The 27,264-nt window shown below is 40.1% G+C and overlaps 1 protein-coding gene across 9 annotated transcripts in view; it reads left to right on the top strand.

Annotated features, from left to right (window-relative positions):
* The first annotated feature begins 13,537 nt into the window (after positions 1-13,537).
* TASOR (transcription activation suppressor) overlaps positions 13,538-27,264 on the top strand; it is a 64,021-nt gene continuing 50,294 nt past the window's right edge. For 5 of the 9 annotated variants that reach the window (XM_031663277.1, XM_017955368.3, XM_031663282.1 and 2 more), the window contains exons 1-4: positions 13,538-14,128; positions 23,239-23,384; positions 25,573-25,665; positions 27,108-27,180. In XM_031663277.1, coding sequence (XP_031519137.1) covers positions 13,795-14,128; positions 23,239-23,384; positions 25,573-25,665; positions 27,108-27,180 — 646 coding nt within the window. In that variant the 5' untranslated portion in view covers positions 13,538-13,794. The remainder of the gene's footprint in view (positions 14,129-23,238; positions 23,385-25,572; positions 25,666-27,107; positions 27,181-27,264) is intronic. The other 4 variants (XM_031663281.1, XM_031663279.1, XM_021934300.2 and 1 more) reach the window with 3 other exon arrangements.

The following is a 27,264-nucleotide window of genomic DNA, read 5'->3' on the forward strand; positions in this document are numbered from 1 at the left end:
AATGTCCTAGGTTATTGTAGACAGACTGTGGTTAAAGGTGCTTGAGGCATTGAGGCAGAACTGTATGCTATTATGTCTTTTTGGGGTTTTTTTTGTTTTTTTTGAGACAGAGACTCACTCTGTTGCCCAGGCTGGAGTGCAGTGGCGTGATCTTGGCTCACTGCAACCTCTGCCTCCCAGGTTCAACCAATTCTTCTGCCTCAGCCTCCTAGGTAGCTGGGATTACAGGCACACACCACCACTTCCAGCTAATTTTTGTATTTTTAGTAGAGACAGGGATTTCACCACGTTGGTCAGGCTGGTCTCGAACTCCTGACCTTGTGATCTGCCTGCCTTGGCCTCCCAAAGTGCTGGGATTACAGGCATAAGCCTCTGCGCCTGGCCTCTTACATTTAAAAGAAAGTAAAACTTGCATTTGACCCCACTTCAAACTCCTTTAGGTAAGAAATAGATGTCTTAGTCTGTTTGGGATGCTATAACAGAGTACCACATGCTGGTGGCTTATAAACAACAAACACTTATTTCTCACAGTTCTAGAGGGTGGGAAGTTTGACATCAAGTCACTGGCAGATGCAGTGTCTGGTGAGGACCCACTCCCTCATTCATGGACAGCCATCTTTCTACTGTGTCCTCACATGGCTGAAAGGGTATAGGGGCTCTCTGAGGTCTGTTTTATAAAGACGCTAATCCCATGCATGAGGGCTCCACTCTCATGACCTAGTTACCTCCCAAAGGTCCTACTTCTTTATCTGACAATTATCAAGGATGGTGAAGTCCTAAGAGTTTCAACATATGAATTTGGGTGGGACATAAACATTTAGTCTGTAGCACTAGGGAAGTGGAATTTTGCTTATTATCAGGCTGGGCATGGTGGCTCACACCTGGAATCCCAGCACTTTGGGAGGCCAAGGTAGGCAGATCACTTGAACCCAGGAGTTCCAGACCAGCCTAGGCAACATGGCAAAATCCCATCTCTACAAAAAATACAAATTAGCCCTGGTGGTGATGGTGCATGCCTGTGGTCCCAGCTACTCGGGAGGCTGAGGTGGGAGGATCACCTCAGCCTGAGACGTCAAGGCTGTAGTGAGCTGTGATCTCACCACTGCTCTCTAGCCTGGGCAAAAAAAAAAAAATGTATATACACACACACACACACTCACATATATATATACACACACACACTCACATGTGTGTATATATATACACACATATATAGTGTCTTTATACTTATTTAGTATAAGAGATCTGGAACAACTTTGACAAAATTAAATATCTTACATTGCTTATTCTATTTCTAGTAAACAGAAATTCAACAAAGCGCTATAGGACCTATAATAACAGATTGATTAAGAGAGTGAAGAGTTCTTCAGCACTGAAAGAAAGAAGAGCATTGGCCGGGTGCAGTGGCTCACGCCTGTAATCCCAGCACTTTGGGAGGCCGAGGCAGGTGGATCACCTGAGGTCAGGAGTTCGAGACCAGCCTGGCCAACATAGTGAAACCCCATCTCTACTAAAAATACAAAAATCAGCTGGGCGTGGTGGCGCACACCTGTAGTCCCAGCCTTGGGAGACTGAGGCAGGAGAATCACTTGAACCTAAGAGGCGGAGGTTGCAGTGAGCTGAGATTGCGCCATAGAACTCCAGCCTGGGCGACAAGAGGGAAGGAAGGAAGGAAGGAAGGAAGGAAGGAAGGAAGGAAGGAAGGAAGGGGGGAAGGAAAGAAGGAGAGCATTATCTGGTGAGTGTTAACTACTCAACATCTCTAACAGGAATGTGGATAAGCATCTTCTAAAGGAATTACGGATTTATACTATTTCAATACTATTTTTATCAAGAAAATGTGTATGAATAGTATTTTATTTTTAATATGTATTTTGAGTTGTTGCTAAGTAAAGCAAAACTGATTTTTTGGACCATTATTATCATATATTCTGTCTCTAGAGCAAATCAGATTCTCAAGAGAATGGACTAATCACCAAATGGCACAAACGGCTAGTAGAATTCCTCTAGATAAGTAACTGAACACCACATTTTCTTCAATTAGATAAATGTCTGGTGTTATGTTTCTATAATTTATGTAAATTGCAACCATAGACCTACCAATTACCCTATTTAAACTTGGCTGGTTCTCCAAAGATTTCTTAGGAAAAAACTTATAACAATTAATTGCCTATCTTTTCAGAGCCACTGGGCCAGGGGGTAGGGGGAGGGGAGGGTACTGAAACTTGAACTCATATTTTTTGTAAAGCTCTATTTTTGAGAATCTCTTTTAACTAGGAATGTTTTACATTAAATGAAAAAATAATTAGGAAAAAATATTTTTTTCACTTGGGAGTATTATGGGGAAGGCATTTAAGGCCAAACCGTTATCTAATTTTTTGTTTCAAAGAGTTGAAATGGAATTTTTTGGGGAAAAGAATCTGGAATATTTAATGTTGCTGAGTCACTGGACTTTAAGTTTAATGTTCTTTTTGAAGAGGGTTAATATTAATTAACTCTAATACAAATCATTAAAATATAAAAATCAGGAAAACAGCCAGGTGTGGTAGCCCACGCCTGTAATTCCAGCACTTTGGGAGGCCAAGGCGGGTGAGCTCATCTGAGGTCGGGAGTTCGAGACCAGCCTGACCAACACAGAGAAACCCCTGTCTCTACTAAAAATACAAAATTAGCCAGGTGTGGTGGCGCATGCCTGTAATCCTAGTTACTCTGGGGGCTGAGGCAGGAGAATCGCTTGAACCCGCGAGGTGGAGGTTGCAGGGAGCTGAGATGGCACCATTGCACTCCAGACTGGGCAACAGGAGCGAAACTCCATCTCAAAACAAACAAACAAGTCAGGAAAAGACACAGCTAGCACTTTTACATATTCACATCATGGCTGGATATAGACATGCATAAGGTGTAGGGTCCAATGTCAATTGCTGGTGCTTTAATTGACCCAGGCCATATCCCATTGTAATATTTGCATTATCTTGCTATTATTGTATTGGTCAAATTTAGAATTTTTTCTTTCCTTTTTTTGGTGGGGGCAGGTGGAGAGAAAACAGGAAATGATTTATTCAGTTCTTTCTACACAATTAACATAAATTTAAGTACTACTTGCCTGTCAACTTCCTGTATTATATACTTGAGAAAGAATTTTCCCCAAGTTATTAGTGGAACACTATATCAACGTCCTTTAAAAAAAAAAAAAAAAAAAAAAAAAAAAAAAAACAGTTTTAGGCTGGGCGTGGTGGTTCACACCTGTAAGTAAGCCCAGCACTTTGGGTGGCTGAGGTGGGAGGATCACTTGAGGCTAGGAGTTGAAGTTTGCAGTGAGCTATGATCATGCCAGCCTGGGCTACAGAGCAAGACTCTGTCTCAAAAAAATTAAATAAATTTAAAAAATTAAAATAAATAAAAAACCAGTTTTAAATCTTTTGGTAATTCATAAATGTCAGCACATTACCCGTCAGACATGAAAAAAAAAAGTTTCATTGATATAATTCATGCACCACACAAATTCACTGACTTGAAGCATACAATTCAATTGTCTTTAAGATAATCACAGAATTATGCAACTATCACTACAATTAATTTTAGAACATTTTCATCACCTTAAAAAGAGCCTATACCCTTTAGCTATCATCTCCAAATTCCCTCATTACCCTAGCCATAGGAAACCACTGATCTAATTTCTGTCTGTATTGATTTCCCTGTTCTGGACATTTCCTATAAACCGAATCATACCATATACAGCATTCTGTGACTGACTTCTTTTTCTTAGCATAATGTTTTCAAGGTTCATCCATGTTGCAGGATGTATCAGTTCTTCATTCCTTTTTATGGACAAATAATATTTCATTGTATGAATATAAGATATTTTATCTCTTCATATGTTGATGGATTTTTGCTAATTACTCTTAAAATCAGCATTTTGTAGCACCAACCATATAGCAGACGGTCATGTCAAAATTTTTTTTATTACCAGGCTTTTATGGACTGGGAGAAAATGTCCAAAATTAAGTCTGAATACCTTTCTGGTACTACGAAGCACCAAATAATAAAAACAATAACCTGAATCATGTGATTTAAAAGGGAAGCAGCTCTCAATTTAGTTATTGGTCAGCCAAAGAAATTGGATGACTTGATTACTTCTGTCTGCCCAGAAATCATCTACAAATCTGTAGGAGCTATGAGAAATGAGTGAAGAAACTTGTGTTTTTAAGGGAGTTGGTGGGAATATTCCTATTCACTCAGAAAAATAAAAGGACAAAACAAGGGAGATAAATGATACATAGATGAATGATTAAAGTGCCCAATGGTGTAACTTTGTAATTTTTCTTGATTTCCATTGAGAGTCTTGATTAACAAAGTAGCCATCCCAGAGACCTACAAGCAAGTAGAATTGGGGTAGTTGTAAGGGTTTCAATTACATTTAGGAGGCAAATCTGAGTTCTGTTCCATCACCTATTGGTGATGTTTCCTTGAGCAAGGCAGTTAAGTTACCATTTCCTCATCTGACAAATGTAACAATGTTTTTCTGACAATGCTGGGACGATTAAATGAGGCAATGGGTATGGAAGCATCAGAAAACAAATAGGGTCAGGATGGATCTACTTGTTTACAGCTATAACCTGGAAGCCCAGTTTAGGGCCTGGTAGCAGGTTGAGAGAATAAGTGAAGCATTTGGTAAATTGCAAGGTGTTATTCACATGTTCTCTCTGTATTGTTACTTCTTTTCCTCCAATTTATTCACTGTCTTCCAAATTGAGTGCTGAGATGGATTATTTTAAAAATATGAAGTTCCAGACAACTTTCTTTTGGCCTCTTTTATCATAAAAACATAGAATCGAAGACACTTTTAATTTGAAAATTTTTTTTTTCACACATTCCACCTACGTTTGTACTTTTGTACTGTACCACTTCCTCTTGAGCATTTTTTTTTTCCTCTTTGTGTAACTTAGATTGCTGGCACCAGCCTCCTTCTTACTTACAGAACTCCACCAACCACAACGTGAAGTTAGTATAAATCTAGGTCTTTGTTCAGATGACAATGGCAGTGGTGTAAATGACTCTATGACCACGTCTATACTGGCCAGTCAGCTGATAGAAGACAACCATCACTTCAAATTGTCAAATCCTATTGATTTCAACTAGTCTTGAATTTGGCAAATTGAAGCTCATCTATCTTCTCAAATGCAGTAAAAAACACCTGGAACTTGTATAAATCATGTAACAGGCATTTGAACAGATGCACTCTAATTTATATTTTGGATAAATACAGATTTCCATATAATGGATTCAGTTTGCTTAAAGCAAGATATACCAGTAAACATTTAATGGGGATAAATCCAAATCACATTATGTGAGACATTAGCAATTTTCCTGCCAGAGAATATCAGATAGTCACTTTATCCTCAGGAGTAAAAAACATATTTATTTATTTAGTTTTTGAGACAGAGTCTAGCTCTGTCGTCCAGGCTGGAGTGCAGTGGCGTGATCTTAGCTCACTGCAAATTCCGCCTCTCGGGTTCACGCCATTCTCCTGCTTTAGCCTCCCAAGTAGCTGGGACTACAGGCGCCTGCCACCACACCAGGCTTTGTTTTTTTTTTTTTTGTATTTTTAGTAGAGACGGGGTTTCACCCCCGGATCTCCTGACTCGTGATCCAAAGTGCTGAGATTACAGGCATGAGCCACAAAGCCCAGCCCAAAAATATATTTAGTAAACACCTACTGTGTTTCAGGCACTATGGTGAGCCCTGGGGATAGCACCGTAAGCAAAACCAACATTGACCCTCAGTCCATGGAATGGCACAGAGTCTAGTGAGAGAGACAGATTTAATTAAATAGTCCCACACATGAGGGAGTAATTACAAATTGAGGAAATTGGGAGGTAAATGGTCTGAGTCAAAAGGAGCAAAATTCTGTAAGAGCATCCAATGGGGAACCCGACCTAGAAAGGGGGTAGATTATGAAGGAAGTTCACACAAGGAAGTGAAGCTTCAGCCAAAGGAAGTGCAGCTTCAGCCAAAGGAAGTGCAGGAGCTTACTGGAACTGGAGAAGAGGGTGGCACGGGGAAAAATAACATCCCATACAGGGCAAATATCATGTGCCGAGGTCGATTGCATGGCCAGGGAGTTTGGCAAGCGTGCCAGACATAGGAAGCACCAAGGAGGAGCTTAGGGAAGTGAAGTGCAAGATGGAAAGGCAGGTAAAGGTCAGAATCAGTAAGGCTCCATGGCCCACATAAAGAATTCTTATCTTTGTCCCTGGAATAATGAGAATCCACAAAAATTTTTGGTTTTGTTTGTTTAATTGAAGAATAACATCATACAATAAAATGCAACTCTAAGCATGCAGTTCAATGAATACTTATATGTGTATGCCCCGTCTGTATAACTACCACCCAGATCAAAATACAAAGCATTTCCATCATTCCAGAAAGTTCCTCATGTCCCCTTTGAGTCAATTACCTACCACCCCCACCCCCACAAGGGAACCACAATTCTTTTATTACCATAGATTATTTTTGTCTGTCCTTGAACATCATGTAAATGGAATCATACAGTACGTCTTTCATTTAACATTATGTCTATGAGATTAATCCATGGCATTGCATGTAATAAAGTCTTAGAAGTATTTCACTCAGAAATGAAACAAAACTTAAGTGACAGCTCTTGACTTCTGGGTTTAGCTGAGGTTTGTGGTTACCAGAGTCAGCTGTGTTGGTGAAAGGATACTTGCTTCTTGTTCGTTGCTAACTATATTCTTATTTTCAATTGAATTTCTCCCTTTTGCTGCTTGTCCTCATTGCATGGAAGTTTTTCTTCCAGTCACTAACCATGAATCAACTTCAACACAGTTTCTTGCCAAACTAAGTGGGTCTTTCTCAGGCTTCCCTAGGACACACCCAAGAAATATTTGCTCAATGAGTAACCAGACAAGCCCTTTGGGGAAAGAGGATGACTCCTTGGAAGTCATCGATATATGGAAGGAATGACAATTTCACATTTTTTAATGCATCTGAACGGATAATGGAGTTGTAACCTTGTAATATTTTCTTCATCCATAAAATGAATCAAACTAATTAATCTCTAAGATCCTTAAAGTTCTATGAATTAGATGCTAGTGGTACTTTTTTGTTGACTGGACTTTATTTATCTTTACTACTGTCTTTTAATGGAAATGTTAAAAAACAAAAAGCCTCCTAGCTGTGTGACCTACAAGGCTCAAGATATATGTGAGCATCAAAAATCACATCTTTTGGCCAAGCACGGTGGCTTATACCTGTAATTCTAGCACTTTGGGATGCTGAGGCAGGAGGATTGCTTGAGCCTAGGAGTTCAAGACCAGTCTGGGCAACATAGGAAGACCCCAGTATCTACAAAAACTAGAAAATTAGCCAGGTGTGGTGGTACATACCTGTAGTCCCAGCTCCTCGGAGGCTGTGGCAGGAGGACCAATGGAGCCCACGAGGTCAAGGCTGGAGTGAGCCATGACATGACAGAGTGAGACCCTGTCTCACAAAAAAAAAAAAAAGAATATATATATATATTTATATATGTATTTTTTTTAACCTATCTTTTACATGAAAAGTATAAAAGGATATAGAGGGAAAAGTCTCTCCCATCTCTACCTTCTAGCCCCTGTTCCCTTTCCATAGGCAAACAATATTGCTAGCTACTTATGTAGCCTTCCACTAAAGTTTTATGCAAATAGATGTAAATATTTGTATATATTTAACTGTATTTTCCATTTTTTGATATAAATACTAACACACTATTCATCCTGTTCTGCATGTTGGTTTTTTTTTTTTTTTAGACGGAGTCTTGCTCTGTCACCCAGATTGGCGTGCAGAGGTTTGATCTTGGCTCACTGCCATCTCTGCCTCCTGGGTACAAGCAATTCTCCTGCCTCAGCCTCCTGAGTAGCTGGGATTACAGGCATGCGCCACCATGCCTGGCTAATTTTTGTATTTTTAGTAGAGATGGGGTTTCACTATGTTGGCCAGGCTGGTCTTGAACTGCTGACCTTGTGATCCACCTGCCTTGGCCTCCCAAAGTGCTGGGATTACAGGTGCAAGCCACTGCACCTGGCCACTTTTTTTTTTTTTTTTTTGAAAAAACACTAGTATCTTATGAGCTTCTTTATTAGAAAAATAGGAATAATGTGAGTACTTACCTCATAGCATTGTTGTGAAAATCAAATGAGTTAAAATATACAAAGCACTGACCCGGTGCGGTGACTCACGCCTGTAATCTTATCACTTTGGGAGGCCGAGGCGAGCAGATCACCTGAGTCAGGAGTTCGAGACCAGCCTGGCCATCATGGTGAAACCTGTCTCTACTAAAAATACAAAAATTAACTGGGCCTGGTGGCATGTGCCTGTAATCCCAGCTACTCGGGAGCCCGAGGCAGGAGAATTGCTTGAACCTGGGAGGTGGAGGTTTTAGTGAGCCGAGATTGTGCCACTGCACTCCAGCCTAGGTGACAGAGCAAGACCTCTCTCAAAAAAACAAGAAAAACAAAACAAAACAAAACAAAACAAAAAGAAAAGAAAAAGAAGATGCCAAATGCCAGGCATATTGTAACCTCTGTATTAGTTTTCTATTACTGCATAACAACTTACCACAAACCTAGTGGCTTAGAACAAAACTGTATTAGCTCGCAGTTTCTGCAGGTCAGAAGTCCAGGCATGGCTTAGCTGGGGTCTGTGCTCAGAGTCTCACAAGGTTGAAATCATGCAGCTGGACTGCATTGTCACTTGGAGACTCAACTACAAAAGGGGTTTGCTCCCAAATTCCTTCAAGTTGTTGGCAGCTATAAAACTCATGGCAGCTTATTTGTTCAAACTCAGCAACAGGAGAGAGTTTCTGCTGCTTGGAGTCTCTGACCTCAAGGAATGCCTAGTCCTCCCCACCACCTTGAGATATAATTCATATATTATAAAATTCATCTTTTTAAAGTATATAGTTTAGCCAGATGTGGTGACTCACGCCTGTAATCCCAGCACTTTGGGAGGCTGAGGTGGGTGGATCATGTGAGGTCAGGAGTTTGAGACTAGCCTGGCCAACATGGCAAAACCTCATCTCTACCAAAAATGCAAAAATTAGCTGAGTGTGGTGGCAGGCACCTGTAATCCAAGCTACTTGTGAGGTTGAGGCAGTAGAATCACTTGAACCCACGAGGCAGAGGTTGCAGTTAGCCAAGATGGCACCACTGCATTCCAGTCTGGGTGACACAGTGAGACTCCATCTCAAATAAATAATAAAATATATAGTTCAATGGTTTTAAATATATCCACAAAGTTGTGGAATTACCACCACTATCCAATTCTAGAATATTTTCATCACCCCAAAGAGAAACCCTGTACTCATTAGCAGTCAGTCCCCATTCCCCACTCTCTCTGGTCCCTGGTAACCACCAATCATTTTTCTGTTTCTGTGGAATTTCCTATTTTGAACTTCCATATTAACAGACTCTATAACATACTGCTTTTGTATCTGGCTTATTTCACTTAGCATAATGTTTTCAAGGTTCATTCATGTTGTAGCATGCATCAGTGCCTCATTCCTTTTTATGGCTGTATTCCACTGTATGGACATACCCCATTGATAGATAAGTTATTTCTAATCCTTTGCTATTATAAACAACACCGTAAAGAATATCCTTGAATACATATTTAGAATGTGAATGAGTACATCTGTACCATATACATTTCTAGAAGTAGAATTGCTAGGTAAAAAGGTTATGCATCAGTAATATTGATAGTTACTGCTGAGTTATGCTATTTATATCCTGTCTTTTAAAGTACTGTTTGAGGAAGGGAGATGAAATGGCATAGTGGAAAATGCACTGAGTTTTGGACTTTGTTTCAAGAGAAGTTTAATATATTGTGGTTATTAAGGGCATGGGGCTTTGGAGGCACACTGCCTGTGTTAGAATCTTGGTTTTGCCACTTACACTCTAAATGACATTAAGTTAATTAACTGCTCTGCCTCAGTTTTTTTCATCTGTAAATGGAAATAACATTAGTACCTTCTCTGGGGATTGATGAGACTACACATGTAACACTCTTAGAACAGTGTCTGGGCTGGGCGCAGTGGCTTATGCCTGTAATCCCAGCACTTTGGGAGGCCGAAGTGGGTGGATCACCTGAGGTTGGCAGTTTGAGATCAGCCTGACCAACATGGTCAGAGAAACCCTGTGTCTACTAAAAATACAAAAATTAACTGGGCATGGTGGTAGGTGCCTGTAATCCCAGCTACTTGGGAGGCTGAGGCAGGAGAATCACTTGAACCCGGGAGGCGGAGGTTGCAGTGAGCAGAGATCATGCCATTGCACTCCAGCCTAGACAACAAGAGTGAAACTCCATCTCAAAAACAAAACAAAACAAAAAAACAGTGTCTGACACACAGAAAGTACTCAATAAATGTTAACTCTTTTTACTAGCTTGCTATATGATCTTGGGTCATTGTCTTTTCCTATTTTTATTTTTTTACATTTCTGAGACAGAGTCTCACTCTGTCACCCAGGCTGGAGTGCAGTGGCGCAATCTCGGCTCACTGCAACCTCCACCTCCCAGGTTCAAGTGATTCTCCTGCCTTAGCCTCCTGAGTACCTGGGATTATAGGCATATACCACCATGTCCAGCTAATTATTTATTTATTTTTTTGAGATGGAGTCTAGCTCTGTTGCCCAGGCTGGAGTGCAGTGGCACGATCTCAGCTCACTGCAACCTCTGCCTCCTGAGTTTAAGCGATTCTCCTGCCTCAGCCTCCTGAGTAGTTGGGATTACAGGTACCCGCCCCCATGCCCAGCTAATTTTTGTATTTTTAGTAGAGACGGGGTTTCACTGTGTTGGCCAGGCTGGTCTCGAACTCCTGACCTCATGATCTGCCCGCCTCGGCCTCTCAAAGTGCTGGGATTACAAGCGTGAGCCACTGCCCCCGGCCTTAACTTTTGTATTTTTAGTAGAGACAGGGTTTTACCATGGTGGCCAGGCTGATCTCAAACTCCTGACCTCAAGTCCACCTGCCTCAGCCTCCCAAAGTGCTGGGATTATTATTATTGTTTTTAAAAACAGAGACAGAGTCTCACCATATTGTGAAGGCTGGTCTTGAACTCCTAGGCTCAAGTGATCCTCCACCCTTGACTCCCAAAGTGCTGGGATGACAGGTGTCAGTCACCACACCCAGCCAAATTTCACTAAACTTTTTTTTTTTTTTTTAAATAAATGTTGATTTGGAATGGGAAGCAGTTTTTATCTTCACAAAATTTAAGATTCAACCTCTGTGGAGGGCTAATGATTCTGTCTAGCCTTAGTTTTAGGTACTCTTTACTAACAACCGGTGGTGCTTTATGCATAGCCTAGGAGCTTCCAAGTAGAGTTGCCTTTTCTTGAGTGGATGAGTGGTGGCATTAGTATGCAATTAGTTGTTTTGTTTGTTTTAATAGAGACAGGGTCTCACTGTATTGCCCAGGCTGGTCTTGAACTCCTGGGCTCAAGTACCTCCCAAAGTGGGATTTTGACGTGAGCCACACCTGGCTGCAATTAATTCTTAGTTTTGAATTTGATAAAAATGAGCTTTTAGGTATACCTTCAATGAATCAACAAAAAAGCGAGTTACCAATTTGGGACTGCAATGTGAATTTCTGATCTTCTGTACTCTTTTTTAAATCAAGTAAAGCGCCTCCCCCAATTAAAAAAAATTTACTTAAAATAATGTAGCATTTTTCCCTCAACCTAGACCTCAGTTTTTCATTTAAACATATTTTAAAATGTGTGTGTATGTTTTGAGACAAAGTCTCAGCCCAGGGTGGAGTGCAATGGTGCCATCTCAGGTCAGTGCAACCTCCGCCTCCCGAGTTCAAGTGATTATCATGCCTCAGCCTCCTGAGTAGCTGGGATTACAGGCATGTGCTACCATGCCCGGCTAATTTTTGTATTTTTAGTAGAGATGGGGTTTCACTGTTGGCCAGACTGATCTGGAACCCCTGACCTCAGGTGACCCGCTCGCCTCGGCCTCCCAAAGTGCTGGGATTACAGGCATGAGCCACTGCGCCTGGCCTAAAATGTGTTTTTAAACTATTTACTAATAATGGATTTACACTCTTTCGTATGATTTACTAAATTGATTCCAATAGGTTGGCAATTCATGATTAATTTTTTTAAATATCAGCTGTTCAACAGTGGTAATATTTATTAGAGGACAAAGGAATCCAACTTTCGTGTTGCCCTTGGGAATGCTCTTTAAGCCTGAGGCTTTATTATGAATAATTTGGTCTGTAAACTCCTTGGGAGGTAGTTTGGGATTAGAGATCTGGGTCTCAAACCTGATCCTGCTGCTTGGCGACCCTCAGCAAAATGTCAGCCCTCTGTCGCTTCGTGCATAAAATGAAAAAAAGTGCACAGCTGCTGTGAAAATTAGGTCTTAGAGAAGCAGTCAGTGCAGTGCTTAAGTACTTACTGGGAGAGTTAAATAGACCTGGTTTCAAATCTTGGTTTTGTTACCATAATTTGTCCCGTCTTGTAACGCTTATTTTAAATTGTGCAAAACAGTATCTCCCTCATATCTGTTGCTGTGAAGATTAAATGGAGATAATGCACATAAATCACTTGTCCAGTCAGTGTCTAGCACATAGAAAGCACTCAGTAAATATTGGCTGTACTCACGATAACCCATGATAGTTTATACTGACAAGGTAGAAATTACTATGCAAACGGTTTTTCACTATGAAGTTATTCCCTTTATGGGACAGCGACCACTGCTGTATATTTTTTAATGTAACCGCAAGTTTATTTTTTCTTTAATATACATTTAATATAGGAAAACGTGGAGGGGGGGGTGCGACCAAAGAAAAATGGTAAAAGTTAACAGCCTCCTCCTCTCAAACTCCCCAGAACCAAATCCTGTTAACACTAGGTTGTTAAGTACCATCAGAGGATCTCAGGTTAAAGTGCTTGCTGGCGCTGTGACACTGGGTCACACCCTCTGAGATAAAAGAGAAGGCCGGGTGCGAGTCATCTATCATAAAGATACAAGATCCGGTGAGAACAGCAGGTCGCAGAGGCCGGACGCTTTTAGGCTATTATTGCGTAGCCCATTCTCTTATTTCCTCTCCAGGTCTCTGTACACATGCAAATAGTTCATAAAGCCGAGATCGTCCCGCATCCATGCGCTGAAGCTCGTTTGGACCGAGATAACTCGTACACTGAGGAAAGTTCTTGCCCACAAATGGGCCACCCCTGCGCTCCGGAGACAAGGCCAAGCCCGTCTCCCTCGCCTGCAGCGCGGCGGGGGATCCCCGGGAACCCGAGGATCGCCAGCGCGGCATCGCCAGGAACCCGAGAATCGTCAGGGGCCCACACATCCTGCAGGCCACGGCTGCGGCGTCGAGGCCCTCGCCGGGCGTGGCAGTCGCCCCTTTTGGCGGGCTCGGCGCCTCAAAACTCCGCCCCCCGGCGCGGCATATCCGCACTCGCGGAGGCGGGTGCCGCGCTCCCATTGGTAGAGTGGCCCGCGGTGGCCCCGCCCCCTCCCGGCCCCGACGCGCGCACGTTGAGTGGCGGGGGAAGGCAGAAGAACTGCCCGAGCGAGGAGCGGCTCCGAGGGCCGGGCAGCACAGTTGGGGTGCCCGCTTCGGGGCCCCCAAGAGGCTGCCGGGTCGGAGTGCAGCCTGAGACCACGGGGGGAAGGGGGTGGGTGGGCTGAGAGCAGTTCGGCGGCGAGGCTGGCCCGCCGCCCCTTCCCCCCACACCCGTCGACCTTGTGGGCAGAAGCTTCCCAGAGCTCCTTACGCCGGCGCGATGGCGACTGCTGTGGAGACGGAGGCCTCGCAGCCGACGGATGCGAGCTGTGAAAGTGGCGGCGGCGGAGACGACGAGATGAAGCAGGCGCTTCCGGAGCTTGAGTCCTCCCCACAAAATGGCGGCGGCGGCGGCGGCCTCAACATCGCTGAGCCCGGCGGCGGCGCTGGGCCTGAGGAGACTGCGGGGGCCGAGGCCGCCCAGAGCTTCAGCCACGAGCAGCCTCAGGACTCCTCTGAGGCGGGCGCGGCCGCCCTGCTCAGAGGCCCCGAAGAGCCCGAAAGGCCTCTTAGGAGGAGTTTTCAGATCCCCAGGAAGAGCAGAGAAAAGAAAGGTGGTGCCTCCCCTTCTTCTCAACCCCCTCTCTCTCTCCCCTCCATCTTTTCATTAGAACCTTTCTATCTTCTCTTCCCACACCCATCTGAGATACGTAAACACGCATGCAGCGCCGGCCGCCTCTCCCCTCACCGCCACGGCCGCCCAGCTGCCGCGCTTGGTGCGAGAGAAAGCGGTGGAACCACGCTCCCCTGCTGCCCCTCCCCGCGGAAGTTGGAAGTAGCTCAGGTTTGAAGCTTGTCCGTAAGGCTGCAGCTCCCAGAGAGGAAAGATGGTGCTCGGCGCCCCTCCCTCCCAGCCCCCGAAGGCAGAGAAGCTGTTGTGTCCTCCTAAGGATGCTTCTGAGAAGTCTCGCTATGGAAATAGCCCGTGGCCATGGATTCTGGGGCTTTCTCCAAGGCCATTGCCAATGTTCTGAGGACCATGAGTGCTTCTCCCCGTGGAAATTCTTCAGCTCTGTGTGTCTACTTGAAATGTGCTTGATGTCAGCGTCCTCCCTTATTTAGAAATCTCTATTAGTAGATGTGATCCATGCACACTGCTATTTTCCATCACACTTCATTTCCATTTAGTTTTTTCCCCCTTGTTTTTGAAGCGTTAAATAGGTCTCTCTCTCTTTAAATTTGAATTTAGTATTGTTTTTCTTATATTTGAAAAGAATGGCAAGGTAGGTTCTTGGCGCAGTAATTTCCCAATGGAAAAAGATAATGAGAAGTTACCTTATCCTCAAGAGTCACCAAGTTGGTCTTCTGGATGGTAGAACTTCAGATTAGAAAAAAGTCTAGTCTTAGTTTTTGAAACCCATATGGAAACAGTTACATTAATTACTTGTGCCTTTAAAAAATCTTAATGCCATATTGTTAATATGGAGTCAGAATTCCTAATGGACATAAAAATTAGTATTGTTTTTTGTTATTGGGGTATAATTTTTTAACTATCCAGTAAATTTTGGATATTCTGGATTTAGACAACTTCCTTTTTGCCCTACTGTGTGGTTAGGTTTTCATTATTTACTTTGGAAAATAATAGGATTTGGTTTTTTCCCGTATAGAAAGCTTTTCCATTTATTTGATTATAGAATCTTGGCTGTAGCCTTACACTGACTTTCCATAAGCATCACCAGTTCCATTTGCACTACTGGAATTGTTTGAGCCTTCTATTGGGAAAGTACAAATAAAGTTCATTTCTGTTTGAATGGCAAAGCCAAGAAAATACTTGGTGTGAGAAACCGTGTTGACAAAGATGAAGTTAACCTTTGGAAGTTAGCATGAGGAATGTTTCTAGAAATATCTTTTGAGTTAATGTAGTTTAGGGTTCAGAAAGATACTTTTAAAGGTCAAGACTGTCAGTTTTTTTGGTGTATTTAGTTAAGATTTGAGATGTATGATTATAGTCTATATGAGAAAAGTTCCCAGTGTAATCAGTTGGTAGAGAATAGGTTAGAAGTACATTCAAATGGGCTCTGGTTATGAGGTAGGAGGTGGAACTATTTTTTTCTTCACAGCTTGATAAAAGTCGGTTGGAGTCTTTTTTTTTTAAGGTTTAAGTGCCTAAGAATATGGACAAACCACGATATATATATTTTTTTAACTGTTAGGACCAGAAAATTGGCCTAGAAACTTAAAATTTTGTTTGAAATGTGGGAAGGCAGTAGGAACTGGAAAGGCACTGTGTTTGTGTGTTTTTTAAATAAAACCCAGAGATTGTTGTAAAATAGACTTCAGTTGAACACACTAAAAGTGGAAATAATTGAGGGATTAGGAAATACAAACCTTGCTGTTGTCCCCCATAGTCTTGTACCTCTTGGGTAAAACTTGTATTTTCCATTTTTACTTGAGAGACAAAAGTTGTGAGGAAAATATATCGCAGTGGGCTTTTTCATGATTAGTGAAAATGAGCAATTTTTAACTTGTGTAATTATTTATACCCTGAACACCAGCTGTTCAAATAGTAAAATAGCTAAAATAGCGATTTAAATAGAACTTTAAAAAATTAAATAAGCAGCTATTTTACCACCGTGAATTTTATCTTGTTCAAGCTGAGAGAAGTTAGTAGTTGGTGATAGAATTCAATACATAAATTCAACTTTATTTAAAAAAAAAAATTCATCATAAACAGTACAGGTGCTGCTAGTTTTACTCTTCATACTCTTCATCGCAACACCATCTCTTGGAAGGCTCTAAAGGTAAAGATACCACTTTGTATAGGATTTGGCTAGGTATTACTAGTTGTGGTCATCTGAGTCTTTTAATCAAGAATATTAGATGGTTTTCAGTAGGTATGTCTGCTTGAACTTTTCAGTATCAAAGGTTCTGTTGCATTCATGTTTTAATACGGCAGACCTTTTCTTGTGACTGTGCTTTTCCAGTGAAATTTAAGATTAGTACTTAAATATTTTAATAACTTAAAGGTTATTACTATGGAAGTATAACTTGTTGACTCAAAGTTCTTTCTTTGGTCTTGCCAATAGTATGACATCCAAAATAACTGCCATTGTAATTGAGTAATAATATTGGCAAACACTTGTATAGTGCCTAATAAGTTGTGGGCATTGTTCTAAGCAATTTACATACATTGACTAAATCTCAACAGTGTTTTGTGGTAGGTACTATTCCCATTTTACAGATGAGACTAAAGTACTGAGAAGTTAGGTAACTTGCCCCAGATGACACAACTAATAAGTGGTGGAGCTGGAATTTGAAGATAGGTGTAGAGTACTTTTACTACTATAAAAAAGAAAAATCTTGCTACCCAGTTTGAATAATCTAAGGTTTTAAGTTAGCTGCTTTTGATCTGACCTGTTAGTAACAAAAACTGTTTTTATCCACCTATTAAATATAGAAATACTTAATATGTTTTCGTCCTTGGGGAATTTTGACATTCAGAGATTATGTTCACTATCAACATTTGATTGTTACTGACAGATTAAGTGCCTCTTTGACTGGAAAGGTATACATTTTACTGTTTTTGATGTATGTTATATTATTTATTGGCTGAGGCATGATTCTTATATTTAACCAAATTGTAGAATTGCATTTTGTTGGTAGATGTTTCACTATCACCGCCTTTAAATCTAGTAAGTCATAAAAAGTAAATTAAAATTGGTAATTGCATTTGATGTAATTTTTCCCTCCAAAGTTCTTGGGAAATGGAGTAGTGATGATTGACTATCTGGAAAATGTTTATTGGTTAATGTTTTTGTAGGGTCCAAGGGAGTCTCAAAAATTAATTGCTCTCATGCACTAGGTTTCCATACTGGTTTAGTCCAGAAGTAATGGCTAATTCTGCTAACCTCCATCTTCCCACACAAAATTTGCACTTGCGTGTTGGAAGCCATTGGAGCCAAGTTTCATTCTTAAGGAAATTTCCGTGGTATTTCATTAGTTGTATATGGATGAGTGGGTTCTGAGAACAATAGGTCTCTCCATACATAATAGCAAAGTAATCGAGGTAAAATTTACTTTGACCTATCCTCAGTGCAAAAAACATTGTTTCGTATTTGTATTCTCTTGATTCCTGCCAACATATTCATTTCTAATTGTACGCTATGTTCAACCTTGTTGATTTAGAGATGAAGTACCCACTCCTAAAGTATTGTCTGTGGTAATTTTTTTTAGACTGAAGAAAAGTGATTTTAAAAAAAGACCTTACTGTGAAGAAGAAATGGATGGAGAGTGGTTGTATTATAATCATTAGACATCAGCTATGAATTCAGAGAAAATTTCAGATCGCTAGCCTCCTCTTGCTAATTATTTCGTCATCTTCCATGAATTAGTTACTTTAAATCAGACAATTGTTTATTTATACCTCATACTACCCATTTGTTGTTGTTTTTTTTTTTTTCCTGGAGGCAGAGTCTCTGTCGTCCAGGCTGGCATGCAGTGTTGCAATCCCGGCTCACTGCAGCCTCCGCCTCCTAGGTTCAAAGGATTCTCTTTCCTCAGCCTCCTCCGAGTAGCTCGGTTACAGGCGTGTGCCACCGTGCCCAGCTAATTTTTGTATTCTTTTTAGAGACGGGATTTCATCATGTTGGCCAGGCTGGTCTCGAACTCCTGACCTGAAGTGATCCGCCCTTCTTGGCCTCCCAAAGTGCCGGGATTATAGGCATGAGCCACCATGCCCAGCCCCATTTGTATGTTTTGATAGGAATGGTCCATCTTTTAAGTTTAGCTTTTTAAAATTTACGTATATACGATAATATTTTTTGCGATTCATATATACATAATACAAAAAGATCTGTCTTAACACCAAATTGGTAAAACTAACTGATGAAGATGTTCTTTTGATTAAGGAACAAAGCTGTTTGATGATTTAAATTATACATCTATGCTGACTGCCTTTATAAATATAACCTTCAAATCTTGAGTGTGGGCCAGGCATGGTGGATCATGTCTGTAATCCCAGCACTTTGAGAAGCCAAGGTGGGCGAATCACGAGGTCAGGAGTTTGAGACCAGCCTGGCCAACGTGGTAAAACCCCGTCTCTCCTAAAAATACAAAAAATTAGCCGGGCCTGGTGGTGGGCTCCTGAAATCCCAGTTACTCAGGAGGCTGAGGCAGGAGAATCACTTGAACCCAGAAGGTGGAGGTTGCAGTGAGCTGAGATTGTGCCACTGCACTCCAGCCCGGGCAACAGTGCGGGACTCCATCTCAAAAAAAAAAAAAAAAAAAATTTGAGTATGTTTTATATGATGCTACTAATAAAAAATATTTGATGATAGTATGGCTAAGAGTCAGGAAATTTGAATTCCAGTTCACATTCTATGTTACTGTCAGTTTCCTCATTTAAATTATAAATCTCCAAGTGCCCTTCTAAATCTGTGCTCTTCAGTCTCGTAAAATACATCTATAATTAGTTTGTCAATAGGGAAACCTAGTATGATCAGTAATCAACTCAGCTGTTTTTCTGACAGGCATTTAATGGAAATCCATTAAATAAGCAAAATTACACATTTCTTAATGTGTGAAAGAGCCTCTATTGCTACTGCTGTTAACCTTTATAAAACAAAGGGCGTTACAACTCTTGGCCCTGTTATTTCTAGAGGAAGATTAAAATCAGAAAAAATTAAGAGATTTGAGAAAGGATATGAGGGTAGAAAGAGCAGTATTAGAACCAAATTCTTTGTTCTTTTATAGCCAACTTCCTGTGCCTAAGTGTTCTATATGATTTATGGTCTATAAAATGAGGAAATAGTCATTTTTCCAGCTCTTGACATGATTGGATATTGTACGTCTAATATTACCACACACACGCACGTCGTATATTTCAGGATACAAGATAGGTAGCCTGATCACTTGAATTTGAATCCCAGCAGCTTGATCCATTCGTTAATCCTGTAACCTTGGGCCAACTCAAAGGCTACTTGTCCCAGTTTCAACTGAGAAATGGGCATGTTGAACTTCATAGCATAGTTTGGATGATTGAAATGATATATGTAAAGCTCTTAGTACAGTATTGAAGGTGATACTTAACCACTAATGGTTAGACAGTAACTGTCATAATCTAGAGAACAGTATGTTGAATACTGAGTTCCCTGAGTGAAATGGATGGTTCATATATATAATGCTTTCCCTGTTTGGATAGACACAGGGTTGTTTATTATTACTACCTCAAATAGTGACCCATAATTGAGATTTTTGACTTAAGTATTTTCTTTAAAAGGAGTGACAAGACACATTGATCAAGATACATGTAGTGTTAAACGACCTCTGAGGACAAAATAGACTACCAGAGAATGTACATTCAGAAGATGAACTTAATAAATTTTCTGAACTGCTATTACCAGCAAATTGACTTGAAATCCTTAAAAATAGTTGCAGGGTAATTTTATTACTTTAGAAATTATCACCAGAAAAAATGAGAAATTATAACTGGCCTCACGAAGCCACTGAGGCATTTACAAAACAAAATCATTAGGATACAGATATTTATTGTTAGAGCTAAAATGCTTTTTTCTTTGCATTAAAAAAATTTTTTTCCTGTCAGCTGTCATTTTTAGTACATTGGACATGACTTGGACATTGCTTTAGAGTGAACTGGAAATGTTAAGTACTTTGAGAATAATTTGGATGTGAGCTTTTATGCAGATTTATGATTTGACTAATTTTTTACTTATGGTTAGATTAATGGTATAAATTGTATTGGGTAGCTTAACTAATGAAAATCTATGTAGACTATAAAATTTCATAGAAATTGGCAGCCATGTGATACCTTTTTTTGTGTAAATTTTAGATATCCGAAGTCATTTTGTTTAGAAACAAAATTGTGTAAATTTAACCCAGCTTTTACAATCATGCTTGGCCCACTTTAGATGTGAAAGCTATAAAGACCTCCATATGCTGCGTTCCTTGCCAAGTTTTTCACAGTTTAATTGGGGACAGTCATCATAAAGATAAGATGTTTTTGTCCTACATTCCGTAACACAGGTTTGAATGAAGACAATGTATGCCTCCTACCCTCTTCTGAGCTTTCATTTGTGTTTTGTATGTTACTGAATTGTTGAATTTGCGAATGAGTCTTAATTTTAAATAACAGTCATTTAGTAGTAGAATATATTGTTACCATTTTTAAAACTTGACAAAATTTCTCATTTTCTTCACTTGACTGTTCAATATTTTTAGGGCTAGCACTCACAGGTCTAGCTACTGGAATACAGGAAAGATGAGTAATGAGCAAGGCAGATACAGTTCCTGCTCTCATGGAGCTTACAATCAATAGGTTACTGAACATATTCGTCTGCTACAAGTTTGATTACAGTACACTTTGTGTTGAGTAGTCTTGTTCTGTTTGAGTACTTGTTTGAGCTTACTCCTGTTTATTAGTTGCATAACTATAACTGTGTTGTCTATTTTTTTAGTGTGCAGTTCCAAAATAGTGGTAACCATTTGTTTGTACACATTGTGCCATTGAAAACTGTGTTTTTACAGTCACTTCTGTAATACAGACATGGTTGGTAAATGAATGGATGAATGGCTCTGTCATTTGACATGTCCTTTAAAGTCTAATAATCATGTATAGAAAAGACAAAAGTTCGCTGCATCTGTCACCTTTAGGAGTATGTAAAAGTGGAACATTATGTTTTCAGTAGTGACCTGTTTTGACTATGACATTTGTTAACCCTTATTAAATAGTGTCTTGAAAGAAATTAAGGTAATAGAGAATAACATAGTTTCTATGAGTAGTTCTCTCTACATGAAAAGTGGTTCCTTTTTGATTTGGGGAAATACATATATGTATAGACTTGTATTAGTAAATTAAAGTATTTTGTGCATAAGATGGAAATTCGAGGTTAATAGACCAGTAATTCTCAAGAACTAATTGGATATTTGACTTAAATACTTTAAAAATTAAGTGGGGGCCGGGTGCAGTGGCTCACGCCCGTAATCCCAACACTTAGGGCGGCTGAGGCAGGTGGATTACCTGAGGTCAGGAGTTTGAGACCAGCCTGGCCAACATGGTGAAACCCCATATCTACTAAAAATCTAAAAATTAGCTGGGCGTGGTAGCAGGTGTCTGTAATCCCAGCTACTTGGGAGGCTGAGGCAGGAGAATCACTTGAACCTGGGAGGCACGGAGGTTGCAGTTAACTGAGATCGCGCCACTGCACTCTAGCCTGGGTGACGAGCAAAACTCCATCTCAAAAAAAAAAAAAAAAATTCAGGATGTAGAATGGTTGGGGATGTGGAGAATAAAAATTTAATGTCCTGGCCAGGCACGGTGGTTCATGCCTGTAATCCTAGCACTTTGGGAGGCTGAGGCAGGCGGATCACGAGGTCATGGGGTTGAGACCATTCTGGCTAACACTGTGAGACCCCATCTCTACTAAAAATACAAAAAAAAAAAAAAAAATTAGCTGGGCGTGGTGGCGGGTGCCTGTAGTCCCAGCTACTCGGGAGGCTGAGGCAGGAGAATGGTGTGAACCCAGGGGGTGGAGTTTACAGTGAGCCGGGATTGCACCACAGCGCTCCAGCCTGGGTGACAGAGCAAGACTCCGTCTCAAAAACAAAAAAATAACCTTAATATCCTACTATGTGTTGGATGCTATGTTTAGAGCTTTTTCCACGTGTTGTCTTATGTATGGCGTGTGGCATATAGTGGTTATTAGGGCTGCTGGAGTTTGCTGTTTTATATATGAGAGAGCTGAGCTATATAAGTAATTTATTTACGTGCATCTTATTCCAAGCCAGTAATGCTGGGTTTGGTATTTGTGTCCAGGTTTGACTCCAAAGCCTGACATGTTTTCATTTTACTAAGTTGTCATAATAAATGTTCTACTACTTTTTATGGATTATACAAGAAGCCACGTGAGTGCAGCATTTTATTTTTTATTTTTATTTTTGAGACAGGGTCTTGCTCTGTCTCCCAGGCTGGAGTGCAGTGGCATGAACATGGCTCACTGCATCCTTGAACTCCTGGGCTCAAAGGATCCTCCTGCCTCAGCCTCCTAAGTAGCTGGGACTACAGGCATGCACCACCATGCCTGGCTGATTTTTTTTTTTTTTTAATGGTTTGTGAAGACAGAGTCTCACTATGTCGCCCAGGCTGCTCTCGAACTCCTGAGCTCAAGCAGTCTTGCTGCCTTGGCCTCCCAAAGAGCTGGAATTACAATCATGAGCCACCAAGCCTTTTTTTTAAAAGACCAGTGTGTCAGTAACAGCATATAATTTGTTACTTCACATAATGTCTTAAATGTTTTTATGCTGTCATATATGATATAGGTATTTAGTTTGCGGAAATACACAATCTGAGACATACTTCAGTGTAACATAAAATAGGAGCTGAGACAAGTTGAGTATAAACACAGATTCTTATAAGAGTCTTTAAGCAATTTAGGTTGCCTGATGTAGCATGCCTAAGTTGGCAAAGTTGCAACTTCCTTGTCTGTGTATGTAATGCCAGATCCTCATTGTTGAAGGAACTGGTATATGTAGGCAACTAGTTTTACATTTTTTTCAATGAGTTAGTATCTCTTTTGCATATCACAAAGTAAGATAGCCTTCATGCCTTTTTTCGTGTTTAAGGTTACATTAGCCCACAGAAATATAAGAAGCTATATTTAAGATGGAGTAATGTTAAACATTTTAAATGTTTTTTTTTTTTTTATTTTAGCACTTTTCCAGCCATTAACTCCAGGCTCTCGAGAATTTGAAGATGTTGTAAATATTCTTCATTCTTCTTACCTTGAACCAACCTCAGTAACAAATTTTAACTACAGACGTGCTTGCTTGATACACAATGAGCTTTTGGAAAAGGAGGTATGTTTTAAATTATACTTACTGTAAGATTGTTTTCAGAACCAGTTAACAGCCTGGGAAAAAAATTTTCTCTAGAAATACTAAAATTTTTAGGAAAACCAAATTACAAAGGGAAAACAAGTTTTTTTTTTTTTTTTTGAGATGGAGTTTCACTCTTGTTGCCCATGCTGGAGTGCAGTGGCGCGATCTCCGCTTACTGCAACCTCCGCCTCCCCAGTTCAAGCAATTCTGCCTCGGCCTCCAGAGTAGCTAGGATTACAGGCATGTGCCACCATGCCTGCCTAATTGGGAAAACAAGTTTTAAATGACATCTCTTTTTCCCACCAAATGTTGCTGTAGCATTACATTTATCTGCTATGTTAAATTGTTATTAATAGCAGTTGTGTAAAATAACTTTTTAACTGAAAATCTTAAGTATAGCGATAGCTTACTAGCTAGTGGTTTAATTGTAAATTCAACTGAGCATTGTGGCTCATGCCTGTAATCCCAGCACTTTGGGAGGCTCAGGCGGACAGGTTGCTTGAGGCCAGGAGTTTGAGACCAGCCTGTCCAATGTAGCGAAACCTGACTCTATAATAATTAGCTAGGCATGGTGGCACATGCCTGTAATTCAGCTTTTTGAGAGGCTGAGGCACAAGAATTGCTTGAACCCATGAGGTTTCAGTGAGCCGAGACTGTGCCACTGCACTCAAGCTTGGGTGATAGAACAAGAACTCTGTCTCAGATAAATAAGTAAATAAATAAACTGAATTCGTAGGGCTTTTTGCTCTTTTTGAGTATTGTACATGTTAATTAAATGCCTAAATTGGAAGGTAATTAATGAAATCAAATATGTGGGTGTATTCGTTTTTAGAACATGCTTAATTTTTTCCACAATTATTGCCTGGTGGCTATATGATGATTTTATCATTAGTGGATATTCTTAGTGAAAAAGTTCAAACAAAGAGGAACAATTAAGCATGTTAGTGAACTTAAGTTTCCTGTACAAATTAGAATATTTGAGTTTTGATTTAGGAAAAGCCATGTGTAGATGTTTCGAAATATTTGATGCATAATGCTTTCTGATGGGCCTGAAATATGAATTTTTTGTTTTTGCAAGTTGATTAACCAAGGGATACCAGGATTTAATTTTGAAAGGTTCCCTAAAGGGCACTAGTGTTACTGAATCCCGGAGAAAATTAAAATCTTAGTAGTTTGAATTGATGTGGCTTCATGGTATGATAGCGATTATTTGTTAATTTTATGTGAAAATTTAGTCTGAAGATTCATTAGTTATGTTATTGAAGAGCAGTAATAGCCTGAATATAAAATGTTAGATATTTTATATTTTAAATGTATATCTGTTTTATAGATAGGAAAGCCAGCAGTTTAGGATAACTTACAGTTCTGACGACTAAGATGAAATCACTCTTCCATCCTGTAAATATTTATGGAGCACATCTTATGTGCTTGGCATTGAGAATACAGTACAGAGAAAAGAAGCATTTTTCTTGTCCTAATTGAGTTTATAGTCTAGAAGTTGGTCATTCAGATTTATTAAACCACCTATTGGATGCAGTGTACCATGTTAAGTAAATGGGAGATACAAAGATAACTAAAGCATTAATTTATAATCTGTGGGAGAGTTGTAATGTGGTAAAATTATAAGAGAAATTAGGCCGGGCGCGGTGGCTTATGCCTGTAATCCCAGTGATTTGGGAGGCCAAGGCGGGCGGATCACAAGGTCAGGAGATCGAGACCATCCTGGCTAACATGGTGAAACCCTGTCTCTACTAAAAAAAACACAAGAAATTAGCCGAGTGTGGTGGTGCCTGTAGTCCCAGCTAATCGGGAGGCTGAGGCAGGAGAATGGCGTGAACCTGGGAGGCGGAGCTTGCAGTGAGCCGAGATCGGCCACTGCACCTCCAGCCTGGGCGGCAGAGCGAGACTCCATCTCAAAAAAAAAAAAAGAAAAAAAAATTAAAAGAGAAATTTAAAGATTGATGAGCATTAGATGTTTGACTATATTAATCTATATAAAGAGCCAGTTAAAATAGGGGAAAAACTGAAGGACAGAGAGTATAGAGAGATAGAGATTTTTTTTTTTATTTTGGAAGGTATGAGATTTCTCGGGGGAAAAAAATAAAACTTGTAGCTTGAAAAACATAATCACATGCTAAGGCGTTGTTATAGATTTAATTTCATTTAGTTTACAGAAAAGCGAAGAGAACTGAAGTTTGATGGTCGCTTAGATAAGGAACTTTCAGAATCCTATGCATTTCTGATGGTTGATCGATACCAGGTGAGTTAATGCATTTTATAAAAAACAATTTGAGATTGTTTCCATTGTAAGTTACTAATTTTGTGATTATTCAACAATATACTTGACAATTATAGACTTTCTTTGAAATATAAGTGAAATGCATGATTTAAGGGGGCAAAATGTTTATTGTTTGTAATTTGTTTTTCAAATGTACTCAGTTTTTTCTCTGACCAGTCCTATTTTCTTACCCTAGAATGTGCTTGATAATAATACTTTTCTCTTTATTTTTTTTTCTGAGATGGAGTCTTGCTCTGTTACCCAGCCTGGAATACAGTGGCGTGATCTTGGCTCACTGTAACTTCTGTCTCCTGAGTTCAAGCGATTCTCCTTCCTCAGCCTCCCAAGTAGCTGGGGTTACAGATATACCCCATGAGGCCTGGCTGATTTTTGTATTTTTAGTAGAGATGGGGTATCACCATGTTGGCCAGGCTGCTCTTGAACTTCTAACCTCGTGATCCATCCACCTCAGCCTCCCAAAGTGCTGGGATTACAGGTGTGAGCCACCACCCCCGGCCTTTTCTCTTTATTAAAAAGATTGTCTTCTATATTGTTGATTATATGTGAGATTATCTTCTATATTGTTGATTATGTGTGGCTGGAACCATTTTTCCTTTTTTTTTTTTTTTTGAGATGGAGTCTCACTCTGTCCAGCAGCTCAGGCTGGAGGTGTGATCTCGGCTCACTCACTGCAGCCTCCTTCTCCCAGGTACAAGTGACTCTTGTGCCTCAACCTCCCGATTATAGGATGGGATTATAGGATGCGCCACTGCACCTGGTTAATTTTTTTGTGTGTTTTTAGTAGAGTTGGGGTTTCCCCATGTTGGCCAGGCTGGTCTTGAACTCCTGACCTCGAGTGATCTGCCTGCCTTGGCCTCCCAAAGTGCTATTATTACAGGCGTGAGCCACTGTGTCTGGTCTGTTTTTTCCCCTTTTAATTGAAGATATTTAGGTGGAATAATATTTTGCTGTTTCTAATTCTCTTTGAAAAGTAATGGTTATATATATTGAGTGGCAGGAGTTAAGAGTTATCTGTCACCCCTGGCATAAAGAAAAATGATTGAAAACTAGTCAGGCATGGTGGCACGCATTTGTAGGCCTAGTTACTCCGGAGGTTGAGGTGGGAGAATCACTTGAGCCAAGGAGTTCAAGGTCATGCCACTGCACTCCGGCCTAGGGGGCAGACGGAGACCCCGTCTCTAAAAAAGTTAAAGAAAAATGGATTCTAGATATGGTTACTTTGAGAAGCGTAAGTCAGTTTTACATTAATATTTATAAAGTGGCAAATATATAACTTTTCTGTGATTTAGAATGATATGTAGTTTAGAAGCTTTGTTTTTATTTAAAACAAGTTTATAAAATTATTTTTTCATGTTTTAAATGTTATTATGACTGCAAGATGAAGTAATTTTTTTTTAATTTAGGTTCAAAGCATATGTGAAAAAGGATTACATGTGGGTCAGTCCAAAATAACAATTCTTGGCAGTCCTTCCATGGGTAATCTTTTTTTCTTTTTAAATATAAATATCTATTATTAAGTTACTGTCTAAAAATGTATTATCTCATGTAATTTCACTGCAG

Source organism: Papio anubis, chromosome 2, assembly GCF_008728515.1.
Source record: "Papio anubis isolate 15944 chromosome 2, Panubis1.0, whole genome shotgun sequence".
Taxonomy (NCBI): Eukaryota; Metazoa; Chordata; class Mammalia; order Primates; family Cercopithecidae; genus Papio; species Papio anubis.